Source organism: Corvus kubaryi, unplaced genomic scaffold, assembly GCF_017639235.1.
Source record: "Corvus kubaryi isolate FWS band 111438036 unplaced genomic scaffold, C.kubaryi_AGA036_p1.0 133, whole genome shotgun sequence".
NCBI classification, from domain to species: Eukaryota; Metazoa; Chordata; class Aves; order Passeriformes; family Corvidae; genus Corvus; species Corvus kubaryi.
The window spans coordinates 7,516,860-7,538,917 of NW_024580667.1; the positions used below are offsets into that span (position 1 = coordinate 7,516,860).

At 40.5% G+C, this 22,058-nt stretch overlaps 1 protein-coding gene across 17 annotated transcripts in view; it reads left to right on the forward strand.

The window, feature by feature from the left end:
- The window catches only part of DMD (dystrophin), a 1,181,561-nt gene that overhangs the window by 1,128,017 nt on the left and 31,486 nt on the right, over nt 1–22,058 (forward strand). For 13 of the 17 annotated variants that reach the window (XM_042035506.1, XM_042035543.1, XM_042035536.1 and 10 more), the window contains 6 exons: nt 7,720–7,886; nt 9,951–10,062; nt 15,048–15,184; nt 15,953–15,991; nt 20,507–20,572; nt 21,875–21,940. In XM_042035506.1, the coding sequence (XP_041891440.1) occupies nt 7,720–7,886; nt 9,951–10,062; nt 15,048–15,184; nt 15,953–15,991; nt 20,507–20,572; nt 21,875–21,940 (587 nt within the window). The remainder of the gene's footprint in view (nt 1–7,719; nt 7,887–9,950; nt 10,063–15,047; nt 15,185–15,952; nt 15,992–20,506; nt 20,573–21,874; nt 21,941–22,058) is intronic. The other 4 variants (XM_042035526.1, XM_042035642.1, XM_042035628.1 and 1 more) reach the window with 2 other exon arrangements.

Sequence of the window (22,058 nt, forward strand, 5' to 3'; positions counted from 1 at the left end):
TTATTTAATCTGGGGAGGAAGAGAGTTAAGGGAATTATTCATCCTTATCATAACTACCAGCAGAATGCACAAGATGAAGACAGCTGCTTAATGAAAAGGTAGAGGAGGGGAGGTAATGTATGGTCTGTGATTAACTCTAAATGCATCTTCTACATTACAATGGAAGAAAGCTCTTTTCCCATCTCCTCACTGTCCCTGAGGGATTTTTTTGTTTGCTTGGGGAAGGGGGGAGTTGTTGGCTTTTTTGCCTGCTGCTCAAGTTTCATTATGTAGTAGTTTCAGTTCTGTAGTAAGCAAAACACAGCAAGTGTTTTCAATGAATATTAATGCTTGGAAGTAGACTGCTTACACACAATGACTGTGAAAAGAATCTAATTCTAAGATCACCACAAACTTCAGTTGTGATGGGACATTTGCTTTCTGTATTTTTCACATTTCTTTTAACAGATAATTCTACAGGATTCACATTTTACTGTTTCTGTCATTCATGTCTTGACCTTTTATTCTTCTAATCTGTATTAGATGCCATTTTAGAATGAATGTTTTATAGGGCTGTGTCGTGGGTGGATAACCCATGCTCATAAACTGTGGACTGTAATGTTTATAGCTGTGTTAGACCTCGCTGGTACTTTCAAGCCTTGAGTTCCATGTTGGGCTTTCAATTGACACAAACACAAAATGATGCTGCAGCAAATTCATGGTCAAAATTTTGTGCAAATGACCTTCCTCAGAAATTAGGACTCACTGGATTCTGTCGTTTTCCCAAGTGAATGTCAACAGCACTTTAGAACACTGTTGAAAAACTGGTAAGGAAGGTGACCTCAGAATCTGGCAAAATCATAGGTTTTTTTGAAAGGGGGCTGCCATTCTCTGTGTTTATACTAGGAATAAAACAATAAAAATCATAGTGATGAAACACACCAAGCCTGTTTTTTAAAAGTAGGGAGAAGACTTTTGTGGATGGTCCTGTGCAGGGCTGGGAGTTGGACTCAGTGATTCTTGTGGGTCCATTCCAACTCAGCTTATTCTGTGGTTCTGGATTTTGTAATACCTGTTTATTTGAACAAAATGAGTTATCAGCATTGTCATTAGAAATGAAGACATGCCAGCAGGCTGAACGTTGTACCTTATCCAGCTGCTGGCATATTTGGGAATAGCCCAAGCACAGCTGGACACAACCTTTGGTATGCTCAGAAATCAGAACATCAGAAAACCTGAGGTTTCCTTCTCTTACCTGCACTGAAAAATAGATTTTCTTCTTACCTGCAATAAAAGGAATGTCATCCTCTCTTTTTTCCTCTGGATGAAGCTTCATTTTAACTCTCCAAGTGCAAGGGTGGTTTCCAACCTGGGCTGCAGCAGAACAGACAATCTTCTAGGAGGCACAGAAAGGGGGAGGGAGGTTGAGATGAGGAGGAGAAATAGAGTCCTGGGGAGAGGAGCAGAAATCCAAACATAGGGAAAGCCCTAATGAAGGCAAGGGAGAAGGAATTAAGGAGTGGAAAATAAGGACTCTTAGGGAATGACAGTAAGAACAGCAGTAAGAATAGAAGTGATAAATGAAAAGGCTGGGTAGAATGAGGCATGACAGAAAGGAGCAGCCAGGAATGGAGATGGGGAAAGAGACAAGAACTTTCCTTGAGAAAGGGAGAAGGGGAACACAGAGACATCCTTTCCGTGTAGGATGGTGGGCTCCAGGATCCACAGGCTGGGGGAAAGCACAGAAGTGCTGGTGGGGAGGAACACAGAGCAGCCCAGGAAATTGGCCTGGAAAAGCTGGCCTGCGAGGGAGTACTGCTGCTCCCAGCAGCCTCCCTTAACTGGAGCGAGAGTTGTGAGGGTTCATAGTTTACATTACTGCATGGGAACTAATTTAAGTCTTTCTTTGTACGCCCACGTTGAGGAATGCTTTTTCTTTAGTTTTGTTTTTCTCTTCCCTTTTTTCTTCCTTCTTTCTGGTGATGATAAGCCAGCAATATAATTGCAGTCATGTCAGAGTTGCAACAATTGTGTGCTTCAGAAATGGTTCTCCCAGCTCCCTTAGGTTAGGTGCCCTGGCAACGGCCTTGTCTGTCTGCACAGCAGCAGGAAAAAAGGGGATGTTTACTGTTCCCAGTGATAACAAAGGAAATCTCTGCTGCTTTTTGAAGAGTGAGTCCTTGAGAATGAGGTTTGGGCAGGGAGGAGCCCAGCCCTGCACACCTCTGCTCCTGAGAATTGGGTCTCCTTCTCCCGAGGCTGCTGCTCCAGTCCTACTACCTCTCACCCCTCCCAGCACTGACTTGTGCTTTCCATAGCTTTTTTCATTTGTGGGACGGTGATGGTAGAAGTTCTTGGGAGGGGAAGGATATCATGGGACTCACCTTTCCTATTTGGGGCAGGGGTATGTAATTTCTGCTTTGAGATTTTAAAGAAAAAATACTTTAAAGTTTAGAGAGCAAAGAGCTTAATCCAGTGACCACTCGAAGACTGTATCGTTCTGCTTAAGCTCTGAATGCATCAAAGCAATCTATAGATCCATGAAAAATTGAGTGAATTCAGTGTTGCTGCAGTGTGAAAGGACTTTCCTTTTAGTTCTCTGATGGGTACGTTTTTTAAGTAAACAGGATAGGGAAATGATATCGACTGAAGGACACATGGTTTTTAATCACAGTGGAAAATTATTAATATGCTTTCCTCATATAGTGTAAACAGGACCTAGAAATTCACATCGCTGCCTTGGATGAGTTACTGTGACATTGGGACTTTGAAGAAATGTGATGAGAGAGCAGAGTGCAGCTCAGATGAAATTGTCCCTTGCCATTTCTCAGTAAAATGTTGGATAGTTGTTTCTTGGTTATAAACTCCTTTAAGTATGCTTTCTTTCAAGGATACACTTGAATTAGAGTACTTGATTTTAAAAACTATAACAGATGAAGCTAAGGAGTAGTAAAATATGTGCAGTTAACTCGTACATGTATTTTAACCCTTGTTTTGCTTCATTTTGGTGAAGCAAAGTATTTTAATATTCTGTGTTGTCTCGTCTTCATCATTAGATTTGTACTTGACCACTGGTAAGGCAAGATCAGCCTGCTTTCTAAAACCACTGAAGTGTGTCCAAATCTGGTGTATTTACTCAGGCAAATAAAATCCAAAATAGAGCTGTTAGTCCTTTTAGGTGGCGTTTGGGTGTTACAAATCCTAGTCCAGGATCCTAAAAGTGACTTTGGCCATAAATGCTGTGATTTGAATTGGTTGGACAGTTGTTTCTTGAGGCATTGTTTATTGCTTTTATTTTTTGAGCAGTTAGGAAATACCAGTACTGTGTACAAATAACTATATATAGTTATATATACAAGTCTATATGAAAATAAGTTACAAGTGCAGTATTGCTGTTGAGGGGCTCGATCTCTTTTAAGAGATTCAGGCAGCCCTTGTTTCTATTCATAGGGTATTGCTTCTGCTTCTGGCTCTGACAAGAGAGAGCTGGCCAAAGGGAACTAGCAAATCCTTCCTCAAGCTGCTGTGCTGTAAATGTCATAAAACAGCAATGCTGGTTTCATTTCAGGAGGATTTTGTGAATCTGTGCCTGACTTTGGACTCAGTCTTGAGGAGTCCTACAAGTGAACTGCTTTCAAGAGCTATTTTAAAATGGTTTAGGGGATGGGGATCAGGAAGATGGTGTTCAAGTGTGGATGATATAAAACTACACCAATTCAGTTCTGGGTTCATGTTCTTTTATTTTATTATTCTTTGCCACAACACTAAAAACATTGATTGGCGTAGTCAGTGCAATCCAGTGTAATACAGGAGTGGAAGACGAGGGTGAACAGGGTTAGGTCTGACTCTGGGGAGACAGGGTTGCTGTAACTGGCTGCTGTGCATTTTTAAACTTTAACAAGTCATAAGAATCCCATCCCTCAGTTTGGTTTGTCCAAGCCAATATTTGCTAATGTAAAGCTTTCCACCTGGGATGAAAAACATCATTAAATTAACAATGTTAATTTATTTCTGGTCAATTTCCTACACTGCATAAACAGAATATAGCTAATCAGAAATGTTATCCAAAATTTCTGCTGTATTATCTGACTCAGTCCAAAAACATACCACATTGTTCATGTAAAATTCCAACTGTATTTTGGAGCAAATTTCCTATTATGGACAGATAAAGTTAATATAGCATAGAATATTTTTTCAACTACTAGCTGGAGGAAGAGGGAGGGAAGAACAAAAAACTCATCTCCCAAGTATTGCATAAAGATGCTAGTACCACCCAACTTCCTATTCCTCCATTGTTTCTGCAAAATAAATACTGAAAAACAGATGTCTGGAACATAATGAATTTGAATGTCCTCCATAACAAATTGTTACTTGTAAGCTGGAAAGGCTTTAATGAATTTTACTTTATGATTCACTCTGTTATTACCATAAAAATTGGGAGTTGCACAGAAATGTGTTCAAGAGAAGAACCATTAATATTCTTTACAGCTTGATCTTGTTGCTTCAGATATGAACTGTATGAATTCAGCCTTTTTCCCGTATGTACAATCTTCAGCTGCTGCCTTACTGGATTTAGAGATTATTAAAAAATTGTAATAGCAGCTTGGGGAACAGTCGAGAAGTGTCTGTCCTATAGTGTCTGACCCTGACCAGCTTTTCTCCACGTGGCTTTAAATCTCCATGTAATGTAATTCAGAACCAGTTCTGATACATTTTAATGCACCTAATCTCTCTGAGCACAGGTTTTGTACAGCCGCCATACGGAGCTCTGGCTAGGCAGCTATTGGGACTGCTGGCAATTGACAGTGACTGTAAAATTAAAATAGATCTTTGGGTGTTACAGAAAGTCTTTCATTGCTGCAGCGTTTTCCCTGCAAATTTAAAGCAGCTACAAGTGGAGAGCAGTGCTTTGAGCGGCTCATTCTTATTCTGACTGCAGCTTGCACTGCAGCATTTCCATACACCTCATGTTTTTCTATTAGGAATGGTATATTAAGAGATCCTCTTAATTTTTTTTTTTTTTTTTTTGAGGCTTAGAGGACCTCTGTATAGAAAGTGTAGTCTGCTAGGCAGGGTAATGGTTTGCCAGTGTAGTTGCTGGCTGAAGCTGGATCCCTGAGTGAGTCACAGAAAGCCTCTCCTCTGCCCCTTTATTGCCCTGCCTTCCAGCTGAAAATATAGATGGTCATATTTTATAAACATGCCTTTCACTTAGGAGTTCCAGAATTAATTTAATTCGACTGAATTCACTGATGTACTGTGGCAGAAGGCAGTATTCACTGTTCTGAACAAATTCTTTTGCCAGTGTTGTCTGGACTTTATTGTGCTTTTGATTTTCTCTTTTTATTTTGGGGGGAACTTCCTAAATTCTGTAGCTACGTGAAAAAACAGAGAACTAGGGTTTAATGCAGAAGTCTTCAGAAGTGTTTTGGTGTGTATTCCATTTAATGTAATCCTTTAGTGAATATCAAATTGTGAAGGACTTTATCTGAATAATTGTAGATATGCTCTGATTTGATGTTTTTACCCTAAACACCAAAAAAAGGATGTTAATGACTATACTAGAAGGCCATGTTTATGGATCCCAAATGTAGCCATAGGAGTCATTATATGGTTTCCCAAACTAGCATCTCAAGAAGGAAGCTCTGACCAAGAATCTTTGTTTCTAATGAAATAAAGTATTGCAACAGTATTTTAAGTCAATTTTAATGCAATGCATTATTCAGGCATAATACAGGGTTTGTATTCTGTGTCTTTTCTGTGAGTTTCTGTCTGGGAGACTGCATTTTTCTTAGCCTTCACATATTGATCAGTTAATTTGTTTGTCAAGGTTATAAACAGTGTTAGATTTAAAAGAAAACAAAAAAAAAAACTATAACTGATTGGCTTTCCCTATAGCTCTCTGTCCTGCAGAACAGTTGTGATTTTCTTTATCAAAATTCATTGCTAGCATTTTTATATAAGGTTTTAAGGTTTCATTATTATTAATAATACTTAATTATTAATTAAATATATTTAATTATTATATATTAATATAATTATTAATATAAAATATAATTATTCATTAAATATATAATTATTATTGGTATTTTATATATTCCTTATATAAGGAATAAGGTTTTAGCTAGGTTATACTAAACTCAGATTTCATGAGAAACTGGAAAAATAACTGAGAGCAAGCATAAAAATCCCCAGTACTCAATCCCATATTCATCTTGGTTCATGTACATGATACATTAATGCTTATTATTTATTTAAATGCTTCAAATAGATTTGGAGCCACAAAGGAAAACAGTCAGCCTTGTGAAGTTTGAAATATAAAAGACTGGCCCACTGAGAGCTGTATTTGAAAGCCTAGAGAAAAGGGAAAACAGAGGATTTAAATATATTCAGACCATAAATATTCTGTTGCTGTGGGTAGCATGGAAGGAAATGTCTCGAGGAATTGGAATTAGCATGTAGTGATGGTTTAGAGAAACAGAGCACGATGGTATCCTTCTTCATCACTTGGGCTGTTCCTTGTGCTGACACGTCCTCCCTTCTCCCACTCTCCCGTGAGCCCCTTGAGGTTTCCACCTGATCCATCACCTCGCTTTCAGCACTGAAACCATCTCCCAGGTTCTCAGATGACCAGTTTTGTGCAGGTTTAGTGACACCTTGCATGATGGAGAGCTGTTTCCTGTAAACACAGGCTCCCTCATTCCACTGTTTTCCTTTAAATCCCTTTTGATGCTCCTTGCCTTTGTTCTGCACTGTTCTTTGCAGTGTCCAGCCTGCTGGTGCAGCGTGACCTCTGCCCATGCACAGAGATCACTATTGTCCCCTGTTTTCTTGTGGGTTTTGTCTCTGTTTTCTTTTTCCATACTGTGGGTGCTCCGGGTAGGGACAATGTATCATTTTTTGGGGCGTGCATGGTGGGTGGCACAATGGGATGTGGCTCAGTGGCTGAGCTGCCTTGAAGTTACCATGGAAGAGAAACCTGAAATGTCACACTGGTTGGGATGGGAAGGCAGCAGAGGAATGGGTTTGCTGTGAAGCATTCATAGGCTCTTCTGCTGTTGGCAGAGATGAGTGTGGGATGTAATGGAATATGAGGATTGTATTTTGTGGGACAGAACTGCATTGTGTTTGCAGTCAGTGATGGGAAATTTAAAGAAGATCTGGTGAGAAGAGGGGGTTTGAGGCATTTAAGGAGGCTGAGGGTTTACATGTTCAACAACAGGCTTGAGAGGGATTTGAGTTATTTTCTTACATGTGCATTATGAAGAAAGGTCAGTGTGATAATGAAGGATGTTAAGGAGAGAGGAATTTTGATCAAAAGATATGCAATTTTTAGGGCTTGGATAAAAGTTTTTAAAATAGGTGAGAAGCAGTGCTATGCAGGCTCAGATAAGAGAGACAGGGAATGTGAGATCAGGCATCAAAGGTGATCCTGTAAGTGGATGATTTTGTCTGTGACAAAGGATATGGTAGTGCTGTCTAATGTAATAGGGAATAAGAGAAAGAGAGATGTGAAATATTAATAATAGTTTTCAGTTCCTGGCTTGAAGGCAGGATCTTGGGGATTTTTTTTTTTATTTTATTTTTTTTAATGAGTAGTTGGACTGGGGGAAAAGCTGGTGTATATGCAGAGAAGAGATACGGAGCTGACAAGAAGCAAAGAGCTTGAACAGTTTATTAGATGGTGAATAGACAGATCAGTTGTGCTCAGCCCCTGTCACTTTTCCCCTTGTGTTGCAGGCCAACAACAAACCAGAGATTGAAGCAGCCCTTTTCCTGGACTGGATGAGGCTGGAACCACAGTCCATGGTGTGGCTGCCTGTCCTGCACAGGGTAGCTGCTGCTGAGACCGCCAAGCACCAAGCCAAGTGTAACATCTGTAAGGAGTGCCCCATTATTGGATTCAGGTACAGACTTGCTCCCTTTCGGTCCCATGTGCTTCTGCTTTGTGGATCAAGAGCTCTGCCTGATGCCAGGCAAACCAGGAGCTTCATTTTATATGCCTTTTGTTGTTGGAAAAAATAATTATGATGGGGGCATGAGGGAGAGTGGCACCTAGACTGGGTACAGTGATGTGAGGCTTGAAGAGGACAAGTTAAGATATGGCCCTTCCTCTGTGTCCCAGTCTCTCCATGCCTCAACAAAAGCATTGTTGGATTGCACAACCAACACAATTTGCCTTACATTCAGTGTGTCCTATGCGGTTCCATTTTCTGAATTGGATCCTAATGAATTCCTTTCTGTTATAGTATAAAGCAGGAAGTGCCTTGAAAATTCTCAGGCATGTAAAAGCTACATGTGCGTTTCTCAGCAAAAGAATGTTGGTGGAACATTAACCTGGAGTGGGGGAAATGTTGCTGGTCTATTCAAACATCTGGATTGACACTGTGGTTACTATGGCAATGAATAAGTCACTGTGTTGTAAAATGGCTGTGTGTTGGTGTGCCTGTTTAGAAGCCACTTAAGGGCTAAGTAAATACTCACTTTCAATTATGCCTAGACTTGTTTTATCACTTTGCTTCGAAATAGCTGCTTTGTACGGTTTCTGCCCTTTTTACACACAGTCTTCTTTTACCATTGGCATTTCTCCTTCTATGTTATCGTGTTGTTTACAAAGAGCTTTCTGTAATTTTGTTTCCAAAACCCAGATAGATCACAGCAGCAAGCAGTGCTACGCAAAAAAGCCATCATTTTGCCCTAACCTGGAAGCATATGAATGTTGCTTTTATGCATGTAGTGAGGCAGTGCTTTCTGCTATAGTTTCACAGCCACTGGGAAACAGGGGAAATAATGAAGGTTTTTATTGCTTTGTTTTGACTTGGAGGCTGTTGCTCTAATCATCTAAATTCTTTTCCTCCTGCTTTTATTCCCTGTGAATACCTTAACTGGGAGGTGATAAATATTACTGAGGAAGATCTATGGATTGGATGTGAGTAATTCAGTACATCCACAAAGTCTGATTTTCCCATTCCCAGATACGGTTTGTGAGCTACTGTATTACTTACACAGTTTTGTATAAACCAGCCAAAGACAAGTAGGTGGAAATGAAAAATGTGGCCCTTGGAAAAATCAAAGGATGGCAAGTGAATGGATAGTCTGTTGAAAGCACCGAGAACTTGGGAAGTGGACACTGGAGCTCTGTGTTGTGTCTAATTTTACTTGACTGATGTCATCTGTCTCTTAAATTTATATAACAAATCTATTATCATGATAGTAGAATCTGTCTGTCACAGATTTTTTTCTCAGTCTTTGCAAGTCATTGAAACCCTGTGTACACACTTGACAAAAAGATACTGTATTGGAAGGCTTTTAGAAAGCTAATACTGTGCACCCAGTTCATGTAAAACAATGTTCTTTTGAGGTCGTTGTGGCTGAGCTGCTTCATGTATTTGGAACAAGACAACCCTTATGCCTCCGGCTCTTTCAACCACTTCAGCACAGCAGATACAACAGTTAGCTGCCTCACAGAGCTGATGAGATTAAATGATGGCCCAAAAGTGCATTTGGAGTTTTGCATGGATGGAATGCTCTACAGGAAAATTGGTTTTATAGAGGTGTTAGGAAGGACACAAGGGGCTTGCCAGAGTGACTTACTGAGAGGGTATTACTTTCTTGACTTTTCCTCCTGGAGGTCATTCTGTTTTAAGAATCATGATGAAGAGCAAAAGATCTGAAGTTAGTGTTATAGAAATAAAAAGTATGGTGGTGTCTTTCCTATGTTACAGGTGAGTGAATGTGTAGAAATCTTCTCTTTTGCCCAGTATTAGAAATGTTTTTGAAGATTGAGATCTTTGACAAACATCTGAAGCAGCAGTACCTGTCCCTCAGGGCAGAGGAGTATTGCTGGGCATTGTACACTGTGTGACATCTCATGGAAGAGAATTTACTAACACAGAAAACTTGATGGGCTGATACGAAGCAGTCACATACAAGGCTCTGAAGCCGTGAATTTTCTTTTTATCCTCTTTTAGGTACAGAAGTTTAAAGCACTTTAACTATGACATCTGCCAAAGTTGCTTCTTCTCTGGCCGTGTTGCAAAAGGTCACAAAATGCACTATCCCATGGTGGAATACTGCACACCAGTAAGTAGCTGTTTTACTGACCCTTAACTGTCCCTTCTTACATAGAAAGGAAAAGCTTCTTTTCCTATATGCAAGGTAATGAAGCATTAGGATGCCTTTTCTTCCCTCCCCCATAATTAAATCTCGTTTTATATACTATACATGCCAGCAATTTTTGATGGTTAGCCAGGGATACTCCAATGGTTTGAAGCAAATTGAAGCTCACTGTTTGCACAATTCTGTGTTGTAAGGTACTGTTGTGTGCTAATGAACTTGTTCATGTTCAGTGCCATAGCTCACTTTATGGATCCTGCTGGAAGCACGTGATTTGTGCAAATACTCATTCGTATCTTAGGTCCCAAGGTTTCCTCCATATTACTGTGTGATTTTTTTTCCTCCTTTCCTCAGCAGGTTGCCACTTCACTTGCTGTCCCCCACAACACTATGGTTGCATTTTTAAGTTCTTCAGTATTTCATGGTACTTTTGTACCATGTAAATATGGTATGATCACTTGATGATATAAAATGCCAGGGAAGATCTCAAGGTTGCCAGTTGGATTTCATTTCTGAAGGGGGAAGCCTGGGTGTTCAGTGCAGGGTGCTGCAGTGATGGTGTGGTCAGGGTCTTCACCCTTCTTTCACAGCTCCCAAAGTAATTGGTTTTACATAAACATTTCTTTCATGCCTGACAGCTGGCAAAGGAAATTCTGCATTTCTCTCTCAGTGTGCTTCTTTTTCTTTTCGGCCTCTCGGGACCAGTACAAAGGGGCATAAATTAGAGGCGCTCTCAAGTTAAACTTCCACCTTGTAGCAAGACTGAGCTTTCAGCTGCTTTTGCTATTGCTTGTGCTGGTCTTGAAGCAGTGCGCTCTGGCCAGCATTTCCTGGTGAGATAGGATGATTCCTAGTCTTTCATCTGCTGGTAGTCATAAATAGTGAAAATAAAGCATCAAAATTATACATGGGCTAGCCTCATAAAATTATATGAACAGTCCTTACATCTTCATCCAAGCAAAAAGGCATGGCCAAAATGAAGTAAAGACTCTCAGCTTTTCCTAGACATTTAAATAGGAGAGAAAAAAATTTATTCCCCTAAAATATTATGGTGAAGCAAATCCAGAATTTTTGTTAGTTTTAACTTACAGATAGTTACTTGCATTATCTATTGACTTTTACCTTTCAGTGGCAGTATTTCATGGGAATCTCTGCAAGGGCAGCCAATGCAGATTTGCTGGCTCTTCCTCAGTATTTGTTGGCTGTGGTTTTCAGCGCTGTCCCCCAGGGACTGAGGTTGCTGGAAAGGCGATTTGCCTGAACTGCTGCACAAGGCAGAGGGAGTCACTGGCGCTGCCCGGGCAGGCCTGAACAGACTTCTCCATTGCAGGCATTCCTAGAGCAGAATCTCATGATCTGAGTCGTAGGCAGGGTGAGTGAGCGACTGACGGAGTGCCCGGGAGCCTCCCTTCCACCTGCAGCTGAATCCCTCCTTCCTGGATTGGCTGCAGGTTTGCTTTGCACTTTGCCGCTCTTACCCTTGCTAATAAACAACACGGGAGATTCATGAGTGGTGCACAGAGTGCACAAACCAGTATATTCCAACTATTTTCTTATCCTTTTGATGTGTTTTGAGGAAAGAGAAATGAAAAAGGATAATGAGGCCCACCTCCAGCCTGCAGCAACTCACTGCAATGCTGTATCCAGCAGGTTTGTGTTCTCCCTGGAGATCACGGATTACTAAGAGGTGGACATGGTGGTGAACAGAAAACCTGCCACCACGTCCAGCTTGCTGGTTCAGAATAAAGAACCATTCACAGCCAGGAGATTTTTCCCTGAACTCCAGCAACCCGTGCTAATGTGCCGTGCATGGCTGCACAGGCAGCTAGTTGAATTAGAGAAGGATTAACTGCGGTGGAGGGGGAAGCGAATGTGACACACAGCAAGCCCCACTTTTTTTTGTGTTGCTGCTCTTACAAAAAATTTACCCAAGTACTGGGGGCTGAACATCCACTGAAGCTATGTCTAGTTTGTAATTGTTTTCTAAATAAATGAAAAAGCGTATGCAGGTGGCAGAGCATTTATCAGTCTTCCTCCACACTAATCTCTCCCTTAAAATGTATTTTGGCAGACACAAGACATGTGATGCCTTCTTTGATAGTATCTTTGCAATAATTTGATGTGCGCACTGAAGGGTTCTGATATTTTTATTCTCCCTCCCTCTTAGTATCAAGAAACTTTTGAGCACTGCAGTCTTTAATTCTGCTTAGGGGAGTTTTGAGAACTCATGCTAAATACCTGAGGGATGTGATAATTTTCCCTCTCTTGCAAAAGGTTGAGTCAGAATAAGGGCAAGGCAGTTGCCTGATTTTCATTTAGACAGAAAAATTGCAACAATTATTCCTGAAAGCAACACAGCTCAATTTATTGTTCAAAGAGATACGGCTTTTAAAGAGGTTTCAAACAAAGCATAGAAGACAACTTCTAGACTGAGATGTAAATGCAGGATGATTTTTCTGTTAGGGTTTAATTAACAGTGACACACGAACATAAAAAATGCGTTTTTGGGAGGAAGTGTGTCAAACTGATAGACCTGTCTACGTCTAGGGTTTCCATTCAGGGCTGAGGTCTGGGGAGGTGGGTTGGCAGGGCACTTTCTTACACCAAACTGGGAAAAGTCAGCTGATGGTAAAGCTATTCCTATGTGAATAAAACGAACTATTTCTTATGAAATAGTTTGGTTTCAGAATAGTTTTGGAACATGCTCAACCCAGCTGCCTATATGTTGCTTTGATTTAAGAGAGCTGGGATGCTGAAACTCCACTGTTTCTTCCTCATAAACCAGTTCTGCTGGGGATTTTGGTCTGGATGATTTTACTCTGAAAATCCTATGTAATAAAACATCTGTGGAGTAAATCAGAAGGTTTGGCTGAAAATAGCCTCAGTTTATCATCTTGTCCACATAATAATCACATTTTCTTTGCCTTTCTTATGCTCCTTGAATATTTTTTAAATGGCAGTTGGATCGTATGAGAGGTGCCTGATGCTTTTAGTTGTCAGTAGAAGATATATTTTCATCTTGGGATTCTTGGGGTACCAGCTAGATCAGGATGTTTCTGTGCAAACACAGCATTTTGCTGTTTAGTTATCATGGAAAAGGTTCGGGGTAGAGATGGGGGAGAACAGTCCCAGGAAGGTTGAGGCAAAGAATGTTTCATTGCTAATCATACCTGAAAACACTTAATCCAAATTACAGTTCAATACAATAGAAAGTGTTCTCAACATCAGAAACAGGGCATTAATAAATGGTTATAAATGGCACAGGTGAGCAACTGGACAGAAAGCTGTGCTTCATCTATTTTATACCAAGATTAAATATTGAAAGTTCTTCTGTGTTTCCAGCTGATGTGCTCTGTATGCTCTCCTGATGACAAGCTGGTTAGGAGCTCTCCTGGCAGGCATTGCAGATGGAATTCAGCAGAGAGAATTCCCTCCTCCGGGGGCATGGGTGGGGAGCCACCTCAGTAAATCTCGTTTCCAGAGTCCTCTGGGTGGTCTGGGCACACTTCATCCCTCCCTTAGCCAAATGTCTTTACTTCTGATGAATTATGGAAGGAATACTTGATAGTACCAAGCATTATCTCTGTTCCTTGAAAACACAGATGCTGCTGTACTGGCTCATAGGTTCTGCTGTGTCACTTCTCTGCCAGTCACTGAATTTTTCTGCCAAACAGACTGACGAGAAAGGGAGCCAAATTCTTTCCAGCTCTGCATGAAGCTCGTAGGTGTCATAAGTACAGGGATAATATTTGCCTTTTCAGTCTTTCTGCAGATAATTTTTCAACCATCCTTAATTTTTCTACTTTTTAAAAATCTATGTATCTTTGTTTGAAAAGCTCTGTTAAGGTTGGCTTGACTGATAGGTTCCAGCACATCCTTCCCCTCTAAGCAGAAGTCATAGAACTCAGTAAAAATGTCAGAAAGATTAACTTTTCCCTCATTTCTTTTCTTTAAATTAGATACACTGGAGAAGAAATACTGTTATGTGGGTCAGGAGGAACTTAATTTACTGTAAAAGAACAGTACTTCAGGGTTTAGTGTTTCTGCAAGGTTCAGAGAAGGGAGTGCAGCCTGACTAAGGTAATTGAAGTCTTACATTAAAATTCATCAGGAAATTGCCCGATTCTTCGTCAGGCTCTCAATAAGTCTTGCATCTTCACAGCAGACATCCTTTAAACTCTGCCTGGCTTTTTCTGGTCTTTAGGACTCTAAATCTACATTGTGCTCCTCTGCTGGTCTCTACAGCAACAAGAGAAGCCTGCTACAGGCAAGGGAGTAGAAAACTTCATGCAAGTTGTTCTCTCCTCAGAGTATTGATCTTAAATGCCTGCTAGCTTCACATTGAACAGGTGCAGGAAGAAATAACTGATCTGAGAGCTTTCAGCAGCTCTCACCTGCTTTTTGTTTCCCTTTGGTCAAAATATTAATGGCACAGAAGGCTGAGGAGGGAAACTGGGAAGAAAATGTACCTGGAGACTTTCATGGACTGACAAGTCCATGAGATGGAGATGACAGGCTTGTGGTAAGAGTTGGGATCCAGACAGTTAAGCACCCAGCTGGACACACGGACTGGCTGTGCATCCTTCAATACAGCCATTTTAGTGCTGAACCAAAAGCAGGCAGAGAATTGCCCCCAGCCAGGTGAGGAAATGACAAATTCTTATCTAATTATTGCTTGTCTTCTTGAGATCACCTGAGGTGAGGCATGAACCTGTCAGAGGGTTTTGGAGCTTCTTCCCTTCCCTTCCTTCCTCCCCACTAGCAGTGTCTGTGTAGTGCATTGTAAGGTGACGATGATGGACAAGTAAAACTTGCTGTTCTGGGGCTCAAGCCATTGGCAGCTCTGCTTGGTGTGATCACAGCTCTTCCAAGTGATCCTGCAAAGGAAGAGGCAACTGAAAAACAGGGACAACCTCATGAGAGATGATATCATTGTGATTTGTGGCTTTCAGACAACTTCAGGAGAAGACGTCCGTGACTTTGCCAAGGTACTAAAAAACAAATTTCGAACAAAAAGATATTTTGCAAAGCACCCACGAATGGGCTACCTGCCTGTGCAGACTGTCTTGGAGGGAGACAACATGGAAACGTGAGTAGCTCTGAAGTATCTAAGTAGCAATTCATTTGGTACGCTATTTGAGCTCCCCAGCTGGTGCCAACTCCTTTCACTTCCTAAATGCATAAAGCCTCTTTATGTCTTTCATTTCTGTTTACCTCGGCTGGCAGGAAAACACAAGCTGGGCTTCCAGTTGCCATTGCCTTTATCTGCTTTCACCTGTCCTTGTACAGGAACTTCAGCTTCAGTTAGCAAAAAAAAATACTCACGGTCTTACTGGCAGTCTTACAGACTTCTAAGTTTGATGTGCAATTTGGAGGCTAATGATACATTCACTAAATTTTTATTTTCTTCCAAATGGGTATCTTTCCTTGGTTTTATTTTTTTAATTAGGCTACCATGTTTGTGAGGTTGCCAGATGATTTCTTCTTTTCTCAGCCTATAAATTTAGTCTTACTAAATGACTTTGATGTCTTCATGGAAAAAAAAAAGCAGTAATGATGCACATGGAGAAATCAGTGACTTAACCCAGTTCCCTTTGGTTTTTTACACATTTAATCAGTTGTTTAATGGCAATTGCACGCAGCTTGTTCTCGCTCTTTCTCTTTCTCTTTTTAAATTTTAGATTTCAAGGTTTTTTTCCCACTTTTTGGTTGGTTGCTCTTCACAGCCATTCATGTTGGTCTGTTGGATTTCTGCTTTTTAGTTGTTGTGATTTTTTTTTTTTAAACCTTTCTGTAATTATTTTGCTGCTGAGTTTCTTCTGCCTTTCTCTTCACCTCCTCATTTTTTGTCTTGCAGTCCTGTTACTCTGATCAACTTCTGGCCAGTAGATTCTGCGTGAGTACTTTTGCTGAAGTGTGCTGCTGCTGCTACTGCTGCTGCGCTCCCTCACTTTTTCTTTTTGTTTATTTCTTTGTTTAGTTTTACATGAGATCATTTCCTTCTTTCTTTACGGTTATTTCCTTTGATGCACTCTCTGAAGGAATGTTTTGATCCCAAATAAGTAGAATGAGATAAATCCTGGAATTTCCAGCAGTCATGGATTTTGTACTGTGTACTCTTTCCTGGAGTATGTATTTCTCATCTAATTAACAGGGGTTTCGTGCAGACCTACTAATGCTTATCAAAGTTTGTTGTTTAAAAGCCTGTGTTTCTGAATAAGTGTCGACCCCTCTGAATGTGTACTAAATGCTTTTTGAAAGACAGAGATTGAACGTGATATGGATTTAATTCAGTTTCAGGAATGACACAGTTTTGCAGATAAAGCTATAATTTGGTTTTATGTGCAACCGTGCACACTCGAGTGCCCCAGTTAATCCAAAACTCACTGGGTATTTTATTACAGTTTTTCAGATACATTCAGATTTGCAAAGGCAGGTTGAAATGGCAAAATGTTTACTGTATTTTTCAGAAGTTAAAAAAGCAGGGGTTTTCAGCTGTGGAATAGATTTTCATTCTTGCACCACTCCAGCACATGCATTGTCTTAATGTTGTAGTAATAGCCTCAGTATAAACTAAAGATAGATGTATATTTGCCATTGTGGCACTTGCTACTTCTAGTGTTACATGGATGCTTCTAGAATAATGTTAAATAAGGATGAATTTTAATTCACATATTGATAACTAATGAGAAACTAATAGATAGATTTTTTATATTTCTATATGGTGAAATGTATATGGCTTGCACCTCCATTGATTTTTTTGTAGAATAAACAAGAGTGAAATGTATACATTGGAATATTGATTTATAATTTTCATTGGGAGCACAAACCCTTGGGAAGCTAAGAGAAGTGCTCTACCTCTGGGGCATTTAAGCAACCAAGAAGCACATCTAATACTGCAAACCTCATATGGTTGAGAATTCACCCACAGAGAATGCCAAAAGTCTGGACCCAGACTGAAATAGAGGAGCTTTGAGCTTGAGGATACACTTTTATAAATGCAACTATGGAGCTAGATTCCTTATATTTCAGAACAATTGCAACGTTAAAAGTAACATTCAAAGAAACCTTGGATCGTATGGAATGCCATTGCTGTGTCTGACATAACATGAAATTAAGCTGTCATAACATGGTTATTTCTAGTTACTTACAGTAATAACATTCTGGTGTGCCTACACTGACAGCTTCACACCGAAGGTTTGCTGGTGTTTGCTACGAGGAGTTTAAGTCACCTGTAATACTTAAGAAAATTTGAGAAATACCGAGGAGCAGGATTTGTACAGAGAGGTTGCACTTTTTGTCAGACTAACTCAGGTATCTTCTGGAGCACAGTCCTTTCATCTGGTCTGACAAGGAAGCAGAAAAACAAGAAATTAATAGTGGCTGGAAAGAATTGCCCTTCATTTTGTTCTACTAACTTTATTTCTTTCCTTCATGCTATAGCACTTGACCTGCAATTCAAGTTACTGAGCTACCCATGTTTAAAGCTGTTTCTCAGTTACAGGGTGATTCCAGCTTCAGCAGGCAAACCAGTTATCATAAAGCTTTCCCATGTTTTCTACACTCATGCCTTTTTCTGGTGCTCTCATGCCAGTTTTCTGGTTAATCTTTGAAGTGCCTCGGAAAAGCATCACCTGTCAGTACTCAGCAATGCTAGTGCTATTCTGACACCAACATGTGGTATACATGGAAGTGTTTATAAATAGATAATTTTTTTGGTTGGAAGTTAATGGCTCTGACTGCTTATTACCAATATTTTGCCCAGATACTCTGCTTGCCAGGAATTAAAGGGGCAGTTCCCAAGTTGTGAGAATTTGTGTCTTTTTACTTCCACTGTGATGATACAATGATACAATTTACTTGATTGTACACTTTCAGGAAGCATCAACTAAAATGCTGAACAAAAAAAAGTACCCTCATCCTTCCAGCCAGGTCTCTGGGGCTGCAGGGAATTGCAGGAAGGTGGTGTTTGCCACTTGGTCACCACTTGACTTGACTAGAATTCCCAGGCTGCTCCTGCAGACCCCAGCTTGAGCAACGCAGCTGTGGAGCCCTTATAAAAGGGATGGTTATCTTGGCTAAATATTAGGTGTGTCACTCAGCCTTGCTGACTGTTTGAGCTGATTAGGTGTGCTGGGTATGTGTGCTCAGATAGGAAGGACTGTGAACTCTAGCACAGGTGGTCACTGAGAGTATGTAAAATGCGGCACAGTCGTTCTCAAGTTTGTTCAGAGACTGGCAAAAGTACCTCTGAGCAGCTGAATTCAACACAAATCAATGCTTTTCTAGCAGGTTTGCTTTCTTAAGCAAACTTCTAAAAAGCTTTTTGAGGTATATCTCCATTGCAGTATATTCTGAAGTGGAGACAAACCTGAAACTGTAGCCTCACTCTCTGCTTGCAATTGGCAGAGAGAATCAGCTCCAGCAAGTTACACAACACTGTGTTGTCTTCTGGAAAATATATATAAGTACACATATATTACACAACTTGGTCACTTTTGAGGTTGAAGCATACTGTCAAGGTAGCAGGGATATGTTCATCCAGTCAGGCCTGACTTTTTGCCATGCAGTACTGCAAAAAGAGACATCTCCTCATTTCCCAGTAGGTCCCAACCAAGTGCTGTCCCTTCCTTCGTACTGGTACAAATACATGTGCAGTGCCAGGGTGAGAGGCACTAAGAGAATGATCCAGCTCAAAATTAAGACTACTTCTAACACACATTTCCTAGTCTATGCACAGTATTAGCATCTACATTTGTGTCTATGTTGAAAACAAGACTTCTTGCATTGATGGTACTCCAGTTAAGATCAGCTAAACATCTGCTGTATGACAAAAAAATAGAAAAATGAGGGTAACTTCAGTTTATCAGAAAACCATTGTGATCTTGCTCTGTGATCTGCTGCTCTAAAAGAGTTGCTGCCTTTTTCCCTCCCTTCCCTGTACTGTACACATTCTTACACAAAACAGGATATCAAGTCACAGAGAAGCAATTGCCTATCCACTGAATCTCTGCCACACTGAGGAACTCTGTGTACTGAGTATTTGTCCTCTGGTGTGCTGTGGTAATGCTTGAACATGTGATGAGTAGAAGTAGAGGCCAAAGCTCATTTCAGACAAAATGAGATTTGTTATACTTGGCCTGTAATGTCTTAAAGAGGAAAAAGTTTTCTGTTGTGTCAGAAGAGATACTAATGATGACAAATTTTGTGTATCCAGCATACAGTTCTATGAATGCAGAAGGACCCTAATCTAGAGCCTTTTGGAGGCTGATTAGAAACCTGGAAGCTGACAAGTCTAATAGATTTATGGCAGGATTGTCAAACTCCTAACATGGGAACTTCACAAACCAGAAGATTACTACAGTTTTGGTTTATAACCAGTAAATACAAAACCTTCCTGCTTGTGCAATGCAGTGCAATCACTGTTGGGCAGTCCCAGCCTGAACCACAGTATCCAGCAAATTAAAATGGGGAGAAACTCCTTCCTCCATCAGGAGTTCCAGAAGGAGAGTCAGCAGAGATGGAATAAAGGGCAGTTGAAATTTAGCAAAAATATAAAATTGCCATGCAACTTGGGAAGCTGCATCACTTTTTGTTAGTCTGACACCTCCCAATACATGTAGATTGGCTAAATCCCACGTGGCAGCAAAGGGTGCTCTCTGAACTGCATGGGCAACATAATTTAGTGTTGATGTTTTCCAGAGCTGAGGCTGTAAGAAACAATAATTGATGATAAAAATCCCATAAATTTTTTCATTGACAAAAAACTGAAGAGGACCTCATACCATCTGTAAGGCAGAAAACCCAACATAATTGACAGTGTCCCCCCGTATGACACAGTGAGCTACAGTTGAGATTGCAACTCTTGAAAGACACTAGGCCAAATCATCAGTGTCTGCAGTGTGTTATTAAAGGCTCATTTCAGACATTTTATGCTTCTTGTATTTATTTCTAGCTGCTTGTGGAGTAATCCCTAAAGGCTCTTTTAAGTGGGATGTGCTGGAAGCAGGCACTGGAGCAGGGTGGGAGGCAGAGGACAGGTTCCCAGCAGGACTTTGGCAGCCAGTGCAGGGCTGCATGTGAAGCAGAAATGCCAACAAAGGAGGCAGGCGCGAAGGGAAAACCAGAGTGAAAGCTCTTCTATAAATCCTTTGGAAAAGGCTTCTTTAGGAATTGGTATGAAGAAGAATCGTGGCAACAGACGGATTGCAGATGGTCAAAATCCCGGGTGTGGCACCACAAAACATTGCACCGATGGCTTGAGGAGGCACACACAACGCCTGGAGTTATAACTTGCTTTTTATCAAACATGGCATAAGGCATAGAGATGTGAGGGTATAGGCATAGCTAAGTGTCTTTTTACTTTTAAAGGGGTATTGTTTGTGATTAATCAGTGTTTTCTGCCTTATAGGCCTGCCTCGTCCCCTCAGCTCTCACACGATGATACTCATTCACGCATTGAACATTATGCTAGCAGGTATGAGACCAGCTGGACGTTAGGCAGATTTTCTCTAAATTACTTTAAAAAGAAAAAAACAAGAGCTAGAGGCTGCCTGAGCACTTCTTAAAGGAACATAGAATTTGGGGTTTTGCTTTCCAGGCTCTGGGATGCAAGAGCATCATCTGAGGTTGCTGTTAACCAGCCTGTCCTAACTTGCATGCCAGAGCACCTGTGTGGTCAGAATTGGTCTTTAGGTCCCATGGGGTCCTTGTTAAGCTGTGCACTCAGTTACTGATATTTTAATAGGACCTGTAGTGGCAGGACAAGAGGTAGTGTTTTAAACTAAAAGAGGGCAGATTCGGACTAGATGTAAGGAACGAATTTTTGCAATGAGGGTGTTGAAGCACTGAGGGCAGGTTGCCCAGAGAGGTGGTGGATGTCCCATCCCTGAAAACATTTAAGGTCAGACTGGATGGGGCTCTGAGCCACCTGTTCTAGCTGAAGATGTCCCTGCTCAGTGCAGGGGGGTTGGACTGGAGAGCTTTAAAAGCCCCTTCCAGCCCAAACCCTTCTATGATTCTGCATAGGATTTAGTTTTTAATGTGGACCCTGGTGTAATAGTAAAAATGGGAAGAGCAGAAACCTCCAAACTCTTACATGAATCTCAGGTGTCATTATGATGTTAATTTATTTCATGAAATACCACAAAAAAAGATTTCTCCTTGATTTGGAGGATTAAAATAGTGGTATATCACTGCTTTAGTTCAATTCTGTGCTTTCATACTGCTCTTAATAATCAAAAAATGGATTACTTGCACAAATACGAAAATGTTTTTCCACCAAGCAAGTACATTTTGAAGGGTTGAGGTAATGAAAAGTAGTTATTCTGGCCTCTTTGTCTCCTCCAATATCACCTGATCAGGAGAGGTGTTTATGAATTATGCAGGCCATTTAGGAGGGGCTGAGTGTGAAAACTAATGAGAAATGACTGATCTTTACAGTTTTGATGATGACATTGCCAGGTACAAAGCAATTTGTGTAATCCCCTGGCATCTTAAGGCTTTTCTTTGATTTTGGAATTAATTAATCAAGAGAAGTTGGAATATAACCTCAGCAAAAGGGTTGAAAACTTAGAAGTGAGTTTAGCCAGGCCATTGTGACAATCTTTTGTGATAGCTTATTGCAAAACCTTTTGGTAATCAACAGCGAGTGTAAATTAATTTGAGTTTCAAATTCATCGAAAACATCACGCTCTTTAATTCTTTCCAGAATGTTAGAACAAAGAAAGTTACTGAACAACATAATTGGTTTTAATGAGTCTTGTTTATTTTTCCACAGGCTAGCAGAAATGGAGAACACCAATGGTTCTTACCTAAATGACAGTATTTCACCTAATGAGAGCATGTAAGTAGGCTGTTTTCATGGTTTTGACAAGTATTTTCTTGGGAAGGTTAATAACTTGTAATGAAATTTTGTAGTGCTGAATTTGCATGGACATGTATCACATCTGGTTCAATTTAAT